Source organism: Jaculus jaculus, chromosome 19 (genome assembly GCF_020740685.1).
Source record: "Jaculus jaculus isolate mJacJac1 chromosome 19, mJacJac1.mat.Y.cur, whole genome shotgun sequence".
Lineage (NCBI taxonomy): Eukaryota > Metazoa > Chordata > Mammalia > Rodentia > Dipodidae > Jaculus > Jaculus jaculus.
In genome coordinates, this window is record NC_059120.1 from 59,851,427 (window position 1) to 59,870,862 (window position 19,436).

Here is a 19,436-nt window from a genome sequence, read left to right on the forward strand (position 1 = left end):
GCTACAAATCGTCGCACGCATCCCATGCACACGCTTGTGCACTGTCATAGGCATACACTCTGGCTCGTGCCCGTTTGCCGACATGGGCAATTCTCAGTACTTTTTTTTTTTTCGAAGTAGGGTCTCACTCTAGCCCAGGCTGACTGTAGTCTCAGGGTGTCCTGGAACTCACATTGATCCTCCCACCTATGCCTCCCAAGCGCTGGGATTAAAGGCATGTGCCACATCTCTCTCTCTCTCTCCTCTCTCCCTCTCCCTCCCTCCCTGTCTCCATCTCCCTCTCCCTCTCTCTCTCTCTCTCAGGCCTCTAGCCACTGCAAAAGAACTCTAGATGCATGTGTCACTTGGGTACTGGGGAATCGAACCTGGGTCCTCCAGCTTCACAGGCAAGCTCCTTAACCACTAAATCATCTCTCCAGCCCTCTCAGTCCTTTTCTTTAAAAATAAAATAAAATAAATAAAAAAGTAAGCCCAGGAAAACCAAGTGGGAAGAGGACCGATGTAGAGGAGCAAAATGCTGAAAGGTCAGAGTCCTGGGGAGAGCAAGGTGACTGACGCCCACAGAGTCAGGAGGGTGGACCCAGGCCCAGGGGTTCCTTCCAAGCCACCCCAGCCTGGTGCTGACCCCGTCCTGTATCGAAACCCCAGACCGATGGTCTGCAGCTCTGAATTCGCAGGCTCCACACTGCCCTTCCCCTCCTGGTCTGGGCTCACCTGCTGGGTCTTCTGCCCACAGGGTGGTGCTGGGGCAGAATGCACCCCCACTTTATCCTGTGATGGCCCACTCAGTGCACATTTAGAGGTGTCACAGGCATTTAGCTGGACAAGGGGAAGGCTGGAGAGGTAGCAGTGTCTGTCCCTGGGGTACTGTCTTCACTGATACGGAGTTTGGAGCGTGTTGCACCTGGAGCCTCGCGTTTGCTGGCCTTCTCACCAGGTGTCAAGTCTCCGGGGTCCAGGTCCACCATCCGCCAAGAGGATGAGAAGGGGCCTAGAGCTAGGTGGAGGTGGAACTGGAATCACACGCGCGCGCGCACACACACGCACACACACACACACACACATACACACACACAAGCAAACATCTCCTAGGCCCCTGGCAGGGCTGGAAACGGAAGCCTTCTCCTGGCTTTGTTGGGCTTCCTGGGGAAGGGGGAGGGGGTATGTTGTCCCGGAATGACTCAGCAGCACCCTGCACAAACCCCAACCCTAGCCCTGTTGGGGGGCAGCCCAGGACCTCAGAACTGACTGCTGAGATGCCAGTCATACCTTTCTGGGGAGACTGAGTAGGGACCACAGCTGGAGCCACCTCTCTGTCCAGGTACAGGGCAGGACTGAACGCGTGGCCACCTGCCAGGGGCCTGGCTGTGTGATTCAGCTTACAGTCGCCTTCACACGTGTCTCTAGGGGGTCCCCTGTCACATGTCCTGACACCTGGGAATGCGTGATATGGACAGAAGAGACCCAGGCTGGGGGACATGTAGGGGGCTGGAGAGCCTGTGACATGGTCTTCCATCAGGTCCCTGCTGCCTCCCACAGCACTGCTCGGACCTCACTGGGGCCTTTGTCCCAGCCCCGAGACTCTGTCTGTGGGCCTGTCTCCTGCACAGGCAGAGAAAGGGTTCCATTGTCCCAGTGGTCAGCAGCGGCCCAGCAGCTCCCAAAGACTTCCAAAAATGCTCGCCCGCCCGGCCGACTCCCACAGGTGACAAACTTTCCCAGGGCCTCCAGTCATGTCTAGGCCCAGAGTGCCTGTGAGAGGCCCTGTCTTGCCACACAGAGATCCTTCCTGAGGTCTGACTCCCGTCCGGCCTGCTGCGAAGCAGCTGACTTCCTCCTGGGTGGACAGAACAGAAAGGTGCTGGAGCAGCAGGAGAAAGGGAAGAGAGAAGATGGGGGGGGGGGGGCTTGACTGGCAGACCCTGAGCCTCTGGTTATGCCTCAGTGGGTTTTTCTTCTCTCTCTCTCTCTCTCTCTCTCTCTCTCTCTCTCTCTTGAGGTAGAGTCTCACTCTAGCCCAGGGTGACCTGGAATTCACTGTACAGTTTCAGGCTGTCCTCAAACTGACAGTGATCCTCCTACCTCTGCCTGCCGAGGGCTAGGACTAAAGACGTGTGCCACCATGTCTGCTTTTCTTTATTAAAAAAAAAAAAAAAAAAAAAAAGCTGGGTGTGGTGGCACATACCTTTAATCCCAGCACTTGGGAGGCAGAGGTAGGAGGATTGCCCATGAGTTCGAGGCCACCTTGAGACTACAGAGTGAATTCCAGGTCAGTTTGGGCCAGAGTGAGACCTTTCCTTGAAAAAAAACAACTGGGCTGGAGAGATGATTTAGCGGTTAAGGCGCTTGCCTGTGAAGTCCAAGGACCCATGTTCGGCTCTCCAGATCCCAGGTAAACCAGATGCATAAAGGTGAGGCAAGCACCAGGTCACACATGCCCACTAGGTGGTGCCAGCATCTGGAGTTTGATTTCACTGGCTGAGTCCCTGGCATGCCAATTCTCTCCCCCCACAAAAAACATAGTATTATGGGGTTGGGAGATGGCTCAGTGGTTAAAGGTGTTTGCTTGAAAAACCTGATAATCTGAGTTTGATTTCTCAGGACCCACACAAAGCCAGATGCACAAAAATGGCACATGCATCTGGAGTTTGTTTGCAGTGGAAAGAGGCTCTGGCATGCCCATTCTCTCTCTCTCTCTCCCTTTCTTCCTCTCTCTGCTTGCAAATTTTTAAAAGATTTCATTTGTATTTATTTATTAGAGACAGAGAGGAGAGAGAGTGAATGTGAGAATGGCATGGCAGAGCCTCTAGCCACTGCAAACAAACCCCAGACGCATGCGCCACCGTGTGCATCTGTCTTACTTGGAACCTGGAGAATCAAACCGAGGTCCTTAGTCTTCACATGCATGTGCCTTAACCGCTAAGCCATCTCTCCAGCCCCAAATAAATAAATATTTTAAAAATATAAAATAGGGCTGGAGAGATGGCTTAGCGGTTAAAGCACTTGCCTGCGAAGCCCAAGGACCCAGGTTCAATTCTCCAGGTCCCACGTAAGCCAGATGCACAAGGGGGCACAGGTGTCTGGAGTTCATTTTCAGTGGCTGGGGGCCCTGGTGCGCCCATTTTTTCTCTCTCTCTCTCTTCCTACCTATTTCTGTATCTCTCTCTCTCTCTCTCAAACAAATAAATAAAAATAAAATATTTTTAAATAAATAATAAAGCCAGGTGTGGTGGCACATGCCTTTAATCTCAGCAATCGGGAGGCAGAGGTAGGAGGATCACCATAAATTCAAGGTCACCCTGAGACTACAGAGTGAATTCCAGGTCAGCCTGAGCTAGAGTGAGACCTTACCTCAAAAAACCAAAATAAATAAATAAATACGTACATTATGGGGTTGGAGAGATGGCTTTGTAAAACCAGATGCACAAAGTAACACATGTATCTAGAGTTCGTTTGCAGTGGCATGAAGCCCTGCTGTACCCGTATACTCTGTCTCTCACACACAAATAAATTTTAAAATATTTTATTTATGACAGAGAGAGAGAGAGAGAATTGGTGCACCAGGGCCTCAGCCACTGAAACCGACCTCCAGATGCGTGCGCCACCTTGTGCACATGTGCGACCTTGCACATGCGCCACCTTGTGCGTCTGGTTTATGTGGGATCTGAGGAGTCAAACATGGGTCCTTAGGCTTCGCAGGCAAGTGCCTTAACCACTAAGCCACCTCTCCAGCCCCCTGCCATTTTAAAAAATATATTTTATTTATATGCAAGGAGAGGGAGACAGACGGGGGGGGGGGGGGAGAATAGGCATAGCAGGGCCTCTAGCTGGTGCAAAGGAACTTCAGACACAAGTGCACATTGTGCATCCAACTTTATGTGGGTACTAGGGAATTGAACCAGGGTCATTAGGCTTTGCAGGCAAGCACCTTAACTGCTGAGCTATCTCTCCAGTCTTCCTCAGCCCCCCCTTTTTTTGAGGTGGGGTCTCATTCTAGCCCAGGCTGACCTGGAATTCACTATGTAGTCTCAGGGTGGCCTCAAACTCATGGTGATCCTCCTACCTCTGCCTCCCAAGTGCTGGGATTAAAGGTGTGCGCCACCACGCCATGCCTGGCTCCCAGCCCTTTCTTGAGGCAGGGTCTCACTCTAACACAGGCTGGCCTCAACCCCAGCCTCCTGAGTACTGCTGGGATTAAAAGTATGAGCCGTCATGTCTGGCTTCTCTCTCAGTGTTTTGTAGATTGTTTACAGAGGGAAGGCTGCTAAGCATTTGGGGCTGCAGTTAAACACTAAATATTAGTACTTAGTATTAAACGTGGGGCAGCCCACAGCCTTCTGACCCATGGTCTGTAGACCTCAAGAGGCATCTGGGGACTCCAGTATCATTGGCAAGGGACGTCACTCTCTGCCTCGGTTTCCCCAACAAAGTCAGCTGAAGGTTTATCTGAAGTCACTGCAATCTTGGAGAGACCAAGGGGTTCAGGGAGGGGCTGGGAAGGAGGGGCAGCAGGTGAGGGGCAGAAGGGATCCCGAGTGGCAAGTGAGCTTGACACCAGGGTGTCTCCTCTTAGTGGGGACCTGGAGAACCCGGCCCAGGGCCCAGCCAAGTCTCCTGGGGAGGGGCCCTTCCTTCCTGAGGCCCGGGGGCAGGTCTCACAAGCGGCTGAGCTCACAGCTGCAGAGAGGGGTTCCTCAACAGGGGTCTCTCTGGCACCTGCCTCAGTTTATTTCTGGAGTCACAGCTGAGTCCTGGGGGTGGGGAGAGAGGACTGGACTGCGGAAAGGTCATCACCGAGTGGGGAGATGGGGAGAGGCTGGGGGGGGTGGGTAGAAGGGGATCCAGGACCTGGGATTCAGACAGCTGGACTCCGCATTTTTGGAGCCAGCAGTCACATTACAGGAGGGGTTTCTTCAGCGGAGCCCTGGATCACCAGGGCTGGGCAGAGAAGGCTGGGGTAGTGCTACACCCCAGCCAGGGGAGGAGGGGGAGGCAGCTAAGAGGAAGTGCCTCCCAGGGCCTCAGTGGACTGTGTGGGGCTCACCTGAGACTGGCTGGCTGCTCTGCTCCCCTGAAGCAGGCCTTGCCAGCCTCCCACATCCACATTTGAGGTGACCCGTGCGCCCAGGGCCAGCCGCGGGGGAACGTTTCTTCTCCCACTGCGTTCCTGGAGAATTTGCCCCTCTCACGCCTGCCAGGAGGACCCACGTCTAACTTCCATCCAGGAACGTAGCCCTCCCCTGTGGGGTGCAGCGGGGATCGACCGGAACCTCAGGACCAGTCCCCAAGCCAGAGCTGTGTCTGGAGTGGGGGGGGGGTTCCCCTTCTGGGGGCAGCCCAGCGGGAGGGCACATTCCAGATGAAATGAAATCGCATTCCTCCGTCCCCACCGCCCAAGAGGATGTCACCACTGACAGCAGCTGCGGCAGCTCAGGTCAAGTGGCAGCTGCTGGGTCCCTGCGCAGGGTCCCCGGCCGGGGGCTGCGGGCAGCTGCGGGCTGGGGCCTCCCTTTGATCCCCAGGCTGTGCCGGAGCATGGAGCCCCCAGGGCTGATCCAGCCTGTCCAGTCTGGGGGAGCAAGAGGCCCCAGGGTCACCTAGCGAGCCCGGGCACCCCCAGGCAGCAAGGCTGGCTGAGAGGGCCCTTTAAGAGGCCACACTCAGAGCGCCCTTGGCCACAGCCCAAAGCCTAGGCTTTGATTTCCTTTGAGACTCTGGCAGTAGTGGCCGTGACAGGGACAGCATCAGGCTGGGCCCCTGACCTCACCCTCCAAGGCGCCTCCGTCTGAACTGCCTTATAAGGAAACGCCCCAAACAAGTCGAGGAAGCCACCTCCGGGGGTGGGCCCCCCCATCCTACCCCCTCTAGCTCAGAGGCTATATTTATTTACCAGAGGCAGCCCGAGAATAACCTCCCACTTGTCTCATGCTGTGTGCATGTTGGGGGGGGGTTGCTGTTCCCCCCTCGCTCCTTCCTCACTCCCTCCCCTGGGGAGTCTTCCCTCCCAAGTGTTGCTCATTCATTCTCCCCTAGCCGGACAAAGGGCCTCTGAGGGCCAGTGGAAGCTCTCCTCATCCCCTTGGGCCCCTGAGTCATCCCCTCTGCCCTGGGGGCTCCAGGCTCTGGGCCGGCCTCTCTTCACTCTGACCCCCCCTCCAACCTGGCCCTCTCTCCTGAGCCCCGGGGGTGGGGTGCGCGGGGGGGGGGGTCCCCTGCCTGGGCTGCTGCTCCCCAAGGCCATGGTTTCCTGCTGGATCTCCCGGCTCCGAAGATGGCACGGGCATGCCCAGCTGCTAACCTGTGCCCCTTTGTCTGTGCCCAAGCCCCCCGGGTCCTGCTTCCCTTCCCCATCTCTCTGTTCCCACTGCCACCTCAGCCTGGACCACTAGCGCAGCCTGGTGCAGCCTCCAGCTTGCTTCTGCTCAGCCGGGTCTCAGGCAGGAAACCAACTTCTTCTTTTTCTTTTTTTTTTTTTTTTCTGAGGTAGGGTCTCACTCTAGCTCAGGCTGACCTGGAATTCACTATGTAGTCTCAGGGTGGCCTCGAACTCACGGCGATCCCAAGTGCTGGGATTCAAGGTGTGCACCACCACGCCCAGCTCAGGAAACCAACTTCTGTGATGCTTCAAAGGCTGCCACTTCTCTGAGGAAGAAGCCAGTGCTTCCTGACGAGGCCTCTGCCCATGGCCGGGCTCTCTGGGGCCCCACCAGGAGTGGCCTCCTCGCTCTCCCCCTTCCTGCCACTCACCCTGCCTTCCGTCCTCCATTCTCCCGGCTCTAGGCACTGCTGTTCGCCCCACCAGCTTCTCCACGGTCCCCAGGGCAGCGTGCCCTGACCGGCCGCTCCCAGAACCCAGGTGGTTTCTACCCGACTGCCACTCAGCAGCCATCGCTGTTAGATGGTAAAGCTTCCTGAGCAAAGAGCCGTACTGTGACTTGTCACGGGGTCCCCAGAGCCCGTGTGCGCACGATGCTCAGTAGGTGTCAATGAAATGACAGCCATGCCCATGTCACAACCAGGAATGTCCCTGTCACTGCACAGCCCCCTGAAGAGAAGGCCTGACTTCTTATCTCCCACTGCACAGCCCCCTGAAGAGAAGGCCTGACTTCTTATCTCCCACTGCACAGCCCCCTGAAGAGAAGGCCTGACTTCTTTTTTTTTTAATTTATTTGCAAGGAGAGAGAGAGAGAGAGAGAAAGAGAGAGGACAGACACAGAGAGAACGGGCACACCAGGGCCTCAAGCCATTGCAAATGAACTCCAGTTACATGCGTCCCCTTGTGCATCTGGCTTATGTGGGTCCTGGGGAATCGAACCTTAGTCCTTCGGCTTTGCAGGCAAGTGCCTTAACCATTAAGCCATCTCTCCAGCCCCCTCACTTGCTTTTTTTAAATGCAAATGAACTTCAGACACATGCACCACCTTGTGCATCTGGCTTGGCTTACGTGGGTCCTGGGGAATCAAACCTGGGTCCTTTGGCTTTTCAGGCAAGTGCCTTAACTGCCACGCCATCTCTCCAGCCCAGAAGTCCTCGCTTCTAACTTATATCCTGCACCTTGTGTAGGATTATTGGCATCAATGGCTAACAGGGTAACTGTAGGGGAGCCATAGGTCTGTTGGGGGATGTGTGTGCAGGATGGTACCCAGCATAGGGCAGGACAGCTTGGCTGGGTCTCTATCCTCGGCACTCACCCACGCAGAGGTGCCCTGGGGCCTGGGGAGGCGAAGTACAGGGTGTCTTGTCCCATCTAACAGGCAGGGAGAGGTCTTGTCTGCCTGATGCCGATGCCCTGGCCCCAGGCCTGGCAGGCGGCAGATCACACAGGACCTTGTTAATGGGCACAGGAAGGAGGGTTCAGAGGCTTGGGCTGCCAGAAGGGTGGAGTAGGAGAAGCAAGGTCCTGAGGGCAAGGGTGTGATGGAAATGGCCTGTGTGCCAAGAGTCTAGATGGCAGGGGAGGGCACGCACAGTGTCCCGCAGTACCAGTTGGCCAGGGTGATCCTATGCACCTTCCTTGGATGAGGGACTGTGACTTTGTGGTGGTTTGATTCAGGTGTTCCTCATAAACTTAGGTGTTCTGAATGCTAGGTTCCCAGCTGATGGAGATTAGGAAATTAACGCTTTTTGGAGGGATTGTATTGGTGGGGGCGGGCTTATAGGTGTTACAGCCATGTATTTGGCACACTCTCCTGTTGCTATCATCTACCTTATGCTGGCCAGGGGGTGATGTCCACCCTCTGCTCATGTCGTCATTTTCCCCTGCCATCATGGAACTTCCCCCCTTGAGGCTGTAAGCCAAAGTAAACCTCTTTTTTTCCCCCACAAGCTGCTCTTGGTTGGGTGATCATTGTGAAACTGACTGCAACAGACTTCATCTCTGTTCCCCAGCCCTCGGCCTTGGACCCAAGCTGAGGAATGGGCAGCAGAGGCCTCCATACAAGAGAAGAGCACTGGGCAGCAGTCTCTGCAGCACCCACCCCTACCAGTGGGAGCAGCTGGGCGCCCACCTTCCCGCAAGCTGCCCTGACAAAGGCACATTCCTCCTTGGATGTCCCTCTGGGCTTTAGGGTGTCTGTCTAACCCAGGGATCTCTCGCGTCTCCCCGTCCTGCACAGAGAACTGGGAGTGGGGAATGTTGGAGGAGCCTGGCTGCAGGCTTGGAGCCCAGTCTGCTGAGTGCAGCCCAGTCACTGCACACTCCAGCTTTCACCCCAACAGCTTCCTTCCTGCCCCCTTACCCCCACGCCTGTGAGGCCAGTCCCACTGACACTGAGCTGGAGACCGCAGGAGCGTCCTCGGACTTCTTGCCAGCTCTCCCTGCCCCAGGAAGCCACCCAAGCCCAGCGCCCCTCATGCGTGGCTAGGTCTGAGGTTCACAGAGCTGACACACAGCCAGTCTAAGGCAGACTGAGCCTCCCCCCCCCAACTTTAACCTGACCAGTCACCACAGGCCAGACAACTGTTTGGGTTTGGGGACAGGGACTAATTATGCTGGCGGCACCGAGGAGCTGGTGGGAAGGGCCTGCGGGGGCTGCAATCAGTACTCCGGGCAGGGCAGGGCTGGGCAGGGCAGGGCAGGGCAGGGGTGATGAAGACCTGGCCTCCCTCAGGCTGGCCCCCTACCCCAGGAGACACCCCCTCCTAGCATGAGCTCCTTTTGACCCCCCATCCTCAGTCCCCTCCTTCTCTTCCCCTCAGCCGAGGGCCCCTTGAAGGTGAGAAGATAGAGAGGTAGACTTGCTAGGTGGGTTACAACTTTATTCAAGCAGGGATGGGGTCAGAAACAGATACAGCTCAGGCCAGACCCGCCAAGACGGCGCTGGTGCAGGTGAGCAGGGCTGTTCCCTCAGGACAGAGCCGGGCCGGGCCTTGCACAGCAGATGGGGTGCCGGAGCGGGAGGCCCAGTCCTACAGGGGCTCAGCCGACTTAGCCTCAGGGAAGGTGCAAGCAGGTGGGCCTGAACCTGCCCGCTCAGAACCACACCCTGCCACCCCCGGCCTCTCCTGGACGGAGACCAGAGGCCACGCTATCAAAGTTGAAGGCTGCTAGCCCCGAGCACAGCAGGACAGACCCCACTAGGTCCTTGGTGCCAGAGGGGCTTCTTCTAGTCTTCCCCCGAGGACCAGGAGTCTCCATCCGCTGCCCTGGGGCTGAACTTCAGGAACTGGGCCTGGCCCAGCTGCACAGCAGAGCCTACCCAAGGGGTCTTGGGGACAGCTCCCTCCTCGTCCTGGGAGGGGAGCCCTTGGCCCAGGTCCTCACCCAGGGTCACACCCTGCCCTACACCATCTGCCTGCTCCAGTCCATTTACCACGCTCCCGTTTACACACCCTGACTCTGCCAAGTTGGGGCCCTGGCCACTGAGACCACAGGTGTCCCCTGCCCCCATGGGGGTATCCAAAGGGTCAAGGACTTGATCCTCTCTGTCCAAGGACACAGAGTCAGACTCGTCCTCTGAGCCTGAAGGCCCTGCACTGTCCTGGGTCCTGGCACCCAGGGCAGCCACAGAGATGTCGGCCGCGGTGTCCTTTAATCCGTCATCCCAGTGGCCACTGACCTCCACTGCCTCAGGCTCCGGGAAGTCCCCTCTCTGAGAGCTACCCAGGGCCTGGAGACTACTCCCAGAAGGTCTTGGTCCCCACCACTGACCTCTTGGCTCTGCCTCCTCATCTTCTTCCTCTGCCTCTTCTCCACTCTCTTCCTCGTCAGCAAACCCATCAGACTCCCCGTCCCTATCCCAGCCTGCAGGCTCCAACTGTGGGGGCAACTGGCCCAGCGATGCCACCTCCCTGGGAACCTCTGGAAGAGAGGACTCATTTTCCAAGTCCTCAAATTCCTCCAAGAGGCCAGAAGCAGGATCCACCTCCGCCTCCCCCTCCTCCTCTTCCGAGGGTGGGGTGCCGAGGTCTTGGGAAGCCGGGACGGCAGGATCCCAGCCTTCCTTCTGAGCCTCCCCATGAGTGGGAGACCTCTGGTCCCCAGCCAGGTCACCCTTGGGGGACACAGGGGATTTGAGATAGAGGCCCAGGGGAGTGGAGTCAGGGAGCGTCTCCCCCAGGTCATCGGCCTCACTCTCTTCTCTGCTCTCCTCCTCCTCCTGGACACCCTCCGAGATCGCCACAGGACCAAACTTCTGCTCACTCTCCACCCTCCCCGGGGCTTCGGCTCTGCCTCCCAGGCCCCAGCCAGCCTCCTGAGCCCCCTCAGCCAGAGGCTGGGCCGACTCCAGGACTGGGGTGGCTGAGCAGGGTTCTATGGGCCTGGGGCCTGTGGGTCCTGGTAGTAGATGTGCGTCTTCCCTGTCCTCTGACCCTGGGGACCTGGGCTGGGCGGCATCACTGCTCTCATAGCCTGGGGTGACCACTGAGCGAAGCTCCTCTGCTCCCCAGGGAGCTTCAGGCCTTGGCTCCTCCCATCCCTTAGGAAGCTCCCGGGGGTCAGCACTGGTCCTGGACAGTTCAGAGAGTCCTGCCTCTGGGACACCTGTCCCCTCTGGGTCCCTTCCAGGCCCTTCCACACCCTTGGCAATCTCTGCCTGCAAATCTTCCTCTGGAGGGGGCTGCATCACTTCCCCTCTGGCTGGGTGCCCTGGCTCCCTCAGCTCTACCTCCTCCTGGTCCAATCTCAGCCCAGTTCCTAGCACAGACTGATCTCTAGCTACATCTGACCTCAAGGTGACCTCTAAGGAGAACTGGTCACCCCCTTTCATTACATCTTCATCTTCCAACGGGGGCTTTACCACCTCTGGCGCTCCCTGGGCAGTTTGGAGACCTGGGGTCTCCACCTGCTTCGTTTGCCCCTCAGCATCCCCTATCCCACCGGCTTCCTCAGCTAGGACCCCATGCTCTTTGGACTCAGTGTCCCCCAGGCTCCAGGCCTCCTCCAGGGCATCTGGCCGCCGCTCTCCCTCCTGCACTGCCTCCACCTTCCCACCCCGTCTGCTCCCCTCGTCCAGCTCGGCCTGGTCCTCACCTTCCCCAGCCCTCCCCAGGGGCGGGTTCTGACCCGCTTCTCGGCCATCCCACCTCAGCTGATTTGCATAGTGAGATGGCTCCTGTCCCTCCTCTTCCGGAGACCCCGGTGACTCTGGGCTCTCTCTCCCCTCTTCCACCCCCACATCCTGACCCTGCTCCTTCTCTGGCCTTTCTGGAGATTGTGCCATCACTACGTTCCACTTGTCCAGAGATCTCAGGTCTTGAGTCTCCTTTCCTGGGGGTCCCAGCATCTCGTGGTTGTCAGTCCCAGACCCCAGTGGTTCTTGAATTTCACCTTCTAGAGGCTTTACTGTCCCCTTATGCATTTCTTCGAGAGAGCACAGTGGCTCCCGAACTTCTAGACCTTTCGATAGTTCTAGGGTCTCTTCTCCCCCAGTTCTCAGTGACTCTAGGTTTTCTGTTTCTAAAGACCCCACTGCCTCTACACTCTCTTCTTGATTCTCTTTTCCAAGCAATTTAATCATCTCCTGGTCCTTTCCATGAGACTTCAGCGGCTCTGAATTCCACTCTTGCAGTGGTCTTGATGCTACCCAGCCTTCTTCCTTGGCAGCCGTCAGTGGATGCAGAGCATCTTGTTCCGGAGATCCCCGTAGCTCTTGGTCCTCTTCATCTAGAGACCTCAGTGACTCCTGAGTCTCATGTTCTAGCAGTTTCACTGTCCTCTGGCCTTCTTCTAGAGACTTCGGGGACCCCTGGCACTCCTTCTCCAGTGGTCTCTCAATCTTCTGGTCCTCTTCTTTAAGAGATCTTACTGATTCCAAATTCTCTCTCTGTAGCAGTCCCTCAATCATCTCATTCTCTTCTTCTGGAGACCTCAGGGAGTTCTTATCACTGTCTTCTAGAGCTCTCTCACTCGTCTGGCCCTCTTCTTTGAGAGATCTTAGAGTCTCCAAATTCATCTCATCCTCTAGAGACCTCAGGGAGTCCTTATCACTGTCTTCTAGAGGTCTCTCACTCTTCTGGCCCTCTTCTTTGAGAGGCCTTAATGATTCCAAATATGCCTCATCTTCTAGAGACCTCAGGGAGTCCTTATCACTGTCTTCTAGAGCTCTCTCATTCATCTCGTTCTCTTCTTTGAGAGACCTTAGAGTCTCCAAATTCATCTCATCCTCTAGAGACCTCAGGGAGTCCTTATCGCTGTCTTCTAGAGCTCTCTTACTTGCCTGGCCCTCTTCTACAGATGTCAAGGACTGTTGGTTCTCCTTTTCCAGTGGTCTCTCAAAACTCTGTTCCTCTTCTTTAAGAGATCTTAGTGATTCCAAATTCTCTTTTTTTGACAGTCCCTCAATCTCATCTTCTGGAGAACTGAGGGACTCCTGATCCTCTTTTTCCAGTGGTCTGTCAATCCTCTGGTCTTCTTTGAGAGACCTTAGGGAATCCAAATTGTCTTTTTCTAGCAGTCCCTCAATCATCTCATCTTCTTGTGGAGGCATCCAGGAGTCCTGATCCTCTTTTCCTAAAGGTCCCTCAATTGTCTGGCCCTCTTCTTTGAGAGACCTTCGAGACTCCAAATTCATCTCTTCTTCTGGAGATCTCAGAGAGTCTTGATCCTCTCTTTCTGGTGTTCTCTCAGTCCTCTGGTCCTCTTCTAGAGACTTTGGTGGCTCCTGGTTCTCATTCTCTGGAGGTCTAAAGATCTCCTGGTTCTCATCTTCAAGAGCTGTCAAGGACTCCTGATTCTCTTCTGGTAGAGATCTCCATGTCTCCTCATCCTCTGCTTCTAGAGATCTCGGCTGCTGTTGGCTCTCCTTTTCCAGAGCTCCTGGTGGCTCTTCTGTTGACCTCACTGCTTCTTGATTTTCCTTTCCCAGAAATGAAACTGTCTCAGGAGACAGCAATAACTGCTCGTTGTCCTTTCCTAAGAGCGGTAAGGCTTGAGGGTGGTCTCTGCCCATGGACACTGGTAGTTCAGGAGCTTCTCTGCTTGTAGGTCTCTCTCTCTCCTCCACACCCCTTCCTGCTGAAGACATCATTGGCAGTTCTTTTTCTTTTTCTAGACTGCTTAGTATATCCACGTTCTTGCTTTCTAAAGGGCTTGGAGACTTGTGATTCGTCTTCCCCACTGTCTCCTGGGTCTGGGTTTCCAGACACACTGGTGGCTCCTGACTCTCTTCTGCCACAGCCTTCCGGATGTCCTTTCCCAAAGGGCCCTGGGAGGCCTGGGTTTCTTCCACATCCAGCCTCCCTGTTTGTCCTGTTTCCTGCCCTGGGCTATTTGCTACTTTGACCTCTACGGCTGCTTCTTTCTCTACTGGTCCCAAGACTCGGCCTTCACTTTCCTCCTGGAATATGCTAGACATTTTAGGCCCACCAGGTATTCCATCTGTAGCCTCTGAAGCAGGGTGGTCAGGGTTGAGGGGTGAGGCCAAGGAGGCTTGGTCCTCAGGGAACTGGCCTGTACTGGCCTCAGGCTGCTTACCCCCGGACTCCTTTAGTTCTGGGAGGACACAGTCAGAAACAGCTACCTCGGCCTCAGCTAATGGTGGCTCCAAAGCCGGTTGCCTTCCACCACCCTGTGTCTGGGGTAGGAAGAGAGAAGCACCTTGAGCTTTGAGCTCTGCATTGGTAGCAGGACAGGAAGCCTGAGGTGTGGGTGAGATGGGGGTGCTGGCCAAGGTGGGAGGTTGGGCCTGGAGGAACTCCTGGCTCTTCAGAAAGGCTGGCATGGGGGTCTCAAGGGTATCCGGCAAGGGAGAGGGGAGGGGTGTTGGGCTGAGGACAGGGAGCGCTGGTCCCAGGCGACGGCCCTCTGGGGTCCCAGGGAAATGCAGCTGCAGCTTGGGGTCTGGAAAGGCAGAGGAAGAAACAGGTCAGTGCATCCTGGTCCTTGCCACAGAGCAGCCCTCACTGCTGGCCAGACATGCTGGCCTTGCACCTGGCCCCCATGGGCTGAGCTGAAAGTATGCACAGCACTTCAGGGGCCCGGGGGTGGAGACTGAGCCTGGCGCTTTCCGGAAAGGTACGTCAGGATCAGCGGAGTAAAGAAGGCTGCAGCTTCAGAGAGCAGCACGCTTACCCTGGAGGCCGAGGGGAGCCGGGGAGCAGCCCGTGGGTGTCTGCAGTCGGGAGTTCTCAGCCTCCAGCAGGGTCCTGGGGGCGGGGGAGGAGCGAGGAGAAGCTGGGTCAGTCTTCTGCCCTGGCTGATCCTGGGTGTCCCTAGCTCTGCAGACTCCCTTGTCACCAGGACCACTGACTGTCACACAAGGCCCCCGCAGGGTGAAGTCACATGCTCAGACACCTGCAGACACCACATACTTGGTCACACCCACCCGTATTTGGGACACACAGGACCTTACACACACGCACAGGCAGATTCCCACAGTCAGCACCATCTGCACCGCTGTACGGGCCACCACCAGTCTGGGCCTCCCTGATGACCTCATCCTCTGGGGTAGGGGGCCGATTCTCATGCTAATTACTGCCTTTGTCCACACAGCCATCTGCGGGGTGAGTGGGGTGGGGGTGGGGAGGGGGGCTCCTCAGGGGAAGTGGAAATTCTCAGGCTGTTTCCATGGGATGGATTCCTTCCTCTGCCTCTGTGGGGGGGGGGGGGGCAGATCTGGTGAGGCACAAAAGCAAATGAATTCAGATCCCTCTCTCCAAATCCTTTTCATGCCTCAAAAACCAGTGGCTACATTCCTGAGGATCTGCCCAACCCTTCCTCTCAGAGGTCAAGACCCTTGTCTTGGGATCGCTAAGGTCAGGTCAGAGCACCAGAAGTCTTTGGGTCCATGCCCCTGCCCCATGACACTGATTGGAGGCCGAGGTGGACCAATCAATGCAGCAAGGTCCTCTGGGCACATCTCCGCCACCTTGGAGTCGGCTTGGTTCTCAGAGCAGCTTCTTGCTCTGTCCACTCGGGCAGCACGGGCCCTCGGTGCTCAGTCTCCCTTCATTTCCACTGGCCTTTCTTCTTTGGGTCCCACCCTGTGGGGTGTGTGGGGAGTCCCTTCCACAGGTGCCATCTCTGATGCTCAGCGGCTGCGCTCTTTTCCAACACACGCCCAGCGCCAGTCAGGGAGAAGGCGCCGCTCCATGCAACCTCTCCCGAGGCAAAATGATGAGGAGGAGCTGGGCAGGCTAGTGGTACTGGGGCTTGCGTAGGAGGTGCGCCCTGGGACTTTCAGGCTGAAAGAGCCCAGCTCTTACCCTAGAGGCGGTCAGATGTGCTCACACACACACACACACACACACCTGTAAGATCTCCTTTCTGAGACTGCCCAGTGATGTCCCTGGGGTGTGCCCATGGCTCACAGAGACTGCAGATTTCCAACCCTTGGAGGGAGGGTCTGGATGAAGATGCCTGCAGCCTGCCAGTCTTCCCAGAAGAGGAAGGTTGTCCCAGTCAGCAAAATCACCTCTTCTGGGAGGTATGTGGGAAAGCGGGAATGGGGGGGGGAGTTCCAGAGAACAGGGGGCTCTGGCCCTAACGTTAAGGGGGAACAGGTGGGCTCAGGTAGGCGATGTCTTGATGTGAAAGTGACCACCTGAGTCACAGAACCCAGAAGCAGAGCAGGTTCCTGGGCCCTTCGGCCAAAGAGCGTGCCCTGTGCGTGAGCATTCGTGTACCTGTACGTGGCCACCTCCAGGCTGAGGGACATCTTGAGGTGTGCCAGCTGCTGCCGACCTTCCAAGACCTGGGCGATCTGGCTCTGCAGGCCCTGCTTCTCCTGCTCCAGGGACTCCACAGCCAACTGCGGAGCAAGCCCGAGCCCAGGTAGTCAGTGGAGCCAGCCCAGGGCTCTCGCTGCTGAGCCTCCCCCTTCCGTTCCCTGCAGACTTCCCTGTGGAGAGGACCCCATTCTGCCCTCTCTCTTTCCAGCCCAGCACCCTGCTAGGTGTCCCAGATGAGCACTGGGACAGGCGTCCCTCAGTCTTCTCTCATACTAGGCTCCACATGGGGGTGCAGATTGATGGTGGGAGGTGGTGTTGAGATTTTGTGAAAAAGTGAGTTACAGAGGAGAGGCGGGAAGGCAGAAACAGAAGGAAACATGACACTGATCAACAGCCAAGCAGCTGAACCCAACTCTGTCCCCAGATCCTCACATCAGGCCCTGTCCCTCCATTTCCCGCATGTTCTGGAATCTTTCTCTGCTCTGTGAGGAGTGGGAGGTGACCGTGGGGAGACGATCTGTCTGGAGAGGCAAGAGGCTGTTTTCTCAGCTGTCAGTCACATGTGTGCAGTGTGAGTGGGGAGCAGCTGTCCCAGGCCCTGGAATGCGTTCCATGGCCCCAAGATGGGCTGGAGGCCACTCTCTCCCCAGCGGGAGGACAGCTGGTAGAAACTTGGGCATTCGGAGTGGCCAGGCCCTCAGACTCAGTGCTGAGGAAGGATGGGCTGGGCACCTTCTGAGTGACAGCAGCCTAGGCAAGGGCCCAGAGGCCATCGTGAATATTTCAGAGTTAGGGGCTGTTGCAGTGGGGGACTTTTCAAGGGCTGTGGCCCCCTGCATCCTGTTCTCACAGCCCCCAGCCTGAACGTGCTATAAACGTCTAGCCCATTTGGGCCTGGAGAGATAACTTAGCAGTCAAGGCGCTTGCTTGTGAAGCCTAAGGACTCAGGTTCAATTCCCCAGAAGCCACGTAAGCCAGATGCACAAGGAGATGCATGCACCTGGAGTTCATTTGCAGTGGCAAGAGGCCCTTGTGTGCCCATTCTCTCTCACTCTCCTTCATAAATAAATAAATAAATACATAATCCAGGCCCGTGCTTGCAGTGGGGAGGCTCCCCCGCCCCGAAAGTCTCTCCTGGAACCTCCTCACCTGGAACTTTTCGGTGGCCTGCAGCCGCTCCTGCCAGCAGCTTTCCAACCTCTGTTCCAGGGCGGCCCTGCGCTCCCGGAGACCGTCGCGCTCGGCCCCGAGCTGCTGCACCTCCAGCCGGCCCTCGCGGGCGCCCTGCACGGCTCCCGCCAGCCTCTCTCGGGCCTGGGCCAACGACGTCTCCAGGTGCGCCACGCGCTCCTGGTACCCGAGCACCGCCCCGCGCCAGGCGTCGCCCAGCCGTCGGGCGAGTTGGTCCAGGTCGGGGGCGGGCGCGGGGCTCCGGCAGGGCGGCGGCGGCGGCGCGGGGCTCCGGCGGGGCGCGCGGGCGGCCTGCGCGTGGAGGTCGGCGCGGTCCTCCTCGTGCGCGGCGCGCAGGGCGTCCAGCTCGCGCTCCAGCGCGGCCGCGCGGCTCCCCAGCCAGTCCCGGGCGCACGTCTCGGCCTCGGCCTGGCGCCGGCTGCGGGCCACCTCGTCGGCCGTGCGCGCCCGGGCCGTCCGCAGCCGCTCGCAGCGGCCCGCCACGCCCTCCAGCTCGGCCGCCAGGCGGTCGCGCTCCAGCTCGGCCGCGTGCTTCTCGCGCCAGCGCTGCTCCACCAGCGCCCGCAGCGCCGCCAGCTCGTCGTCGGCGCGCGCCCGCCACGAGGCGTCGTCCCCGGCCCGCGCCCGCAGGCCCCCGAGCTCCACGCTCAGCCCCTCGTTCTGCTCCTCCAGGGCCTTCACCCGGGCCAGGTAGGCCTCCAGACGGCGATTGAGCTCCCACATTTGGAAGGATTCCTCCCCGACGCACCCCTCCATCCTCCTGGCCTGGAGACCCAGAAAAGAAAAAGAGAAAGGAAGCGACAAGGACGGGATGGGATGGGACGGGGCGGGGAGGGAGCGACCCGAGCGACTGAGATTTGGGAGTGGGAGCCGGGCTATTCATACTCCCGCCAGCCGGCCGGGCGGGGAAGGGGCGGCACCCGCGCCCTTAACCCTTTAGGGCTCAGCCCAGCGCGCAGCCTGTGCGGCACGGTACCCCAGGAGAGGCCAGGCCCTGGGGGAGATCCTAGCCCGTGGTGATGGCTATCTGAAGGAGGAGGCGTGAGGCAGGGCCAGACCCCCTCAAAAAGCAGAGGATGCACAGATCTGGAAGGAAATGCGAGTCTTTGAATTTCTTTTAATTTTTGAGAGAGGGGAGACAGACAGACAGACAGACACAATGGGCGCGCCAGGGCCTCCAGCCGCTGCAAATGAACTCCACATGCTTGCACCACCTTGTACATCTGTCTTATAGTGGGTCCTGGGGAATCGAACCTGGGTTCTTTCGCTTGGAAAGCAAGTGCCTTAACCGCTAAGCCGTTTCTCCAGCCCGCAAGTCTTGGTTGGAGAGCTGTCCCTGACCAAGGTCCTCTGAGACCCAGGATCTCATCCGTAACATGGGGTAGTGATGTGTCCCCACAGGGGCTGTTGAAAGGCCGGATGGGGCCACATCTTCTGCAAACAGGGAAGGCTCGCCCTGGAGGGAGGCCGCTTTGTACAGAGCTGGAGACACTGCCTGGAAATGAGAAGAACCAACACCCAATATTGGGAGAAGCGTTTTAGCGTGTGGTAGGCAGATGCAGTAGGATTGCCTCGAGTTCGAGGCCAGCCTGGGTCACAAAGCCAGACCCTGTTTCAAATAAAAACTTAAAAACAAACAAATAAATGAGTAAATAAAAGTTGGTACTGATACTATCTGGAGACAATGCAAGTGCACACGCCCACCCTGTTGCCTCCGCCTGCATCAGAAAAAGGAGAGGCCAGGGCAAGGGGCGTCGTAGGCTTAAGCCGAGAACGTTTCCCCTTCCCTCTTCATCCTTCCTAGGACTCTTCCATATCACTACTGAATGTTGTATGCTACTTTAGGAAATTTAGCGGCTCTCGGTGGGTGCGCACGCCATCCTTGCTCCTTATTGGGAATTTTGGGGCAGAGGGCGCCACCTGGTGGCTATCAAATCAAAACCCTAGAGGGAGCGGATGAGTAAAACTTTCGATTTCAACTGGCCCCAAATTATCACCCTTTATGATGCACCAAAGCTGGTTGTAAACGCAGCACTGCGGCGTCAGCTGGTGGCCTCTGACCTGGGAGCATCGCAACGTCAAGGCCAGCCTGCGCTACATAGCAAGATTATGTCTTACATCAATATAAAAGAGAC

At 57.3% G+C, this 19,436-nt stretch overlaps 1 protein-coding gene across 1 annotated transcript; it reads right to left on the bottom strand.

Moving 5' to 3' along the window:
- Positions 1-9,241: 9,241 nt before the first annotated feature.
- On the bottom strand, positions 9,242-18,156 carry Nes (nestin). The gene is made up of 4 exons (XM_045138187.1): positions 17,260-18,156; positions 16,066-16,190; positions 14,513-14,586; positions 9,242-14,281 (listed from the first exon to the last, which is right to left on the bottom strand). The coding sequence occupies exons 1-4, from the start codon at positions 18,055-18,057 to the stop codon at positions 9,606-9,608; spliced, it is 5,673 nt and encodes a 1,890-aa protein (XP_044994122.1). The 5' UTR covers positions 18,058-18,156; the 3' UTR covers positions 9,242-9,605.
- Positions 18,157-19,436: the final 1,280 nt, after the last annotated feature.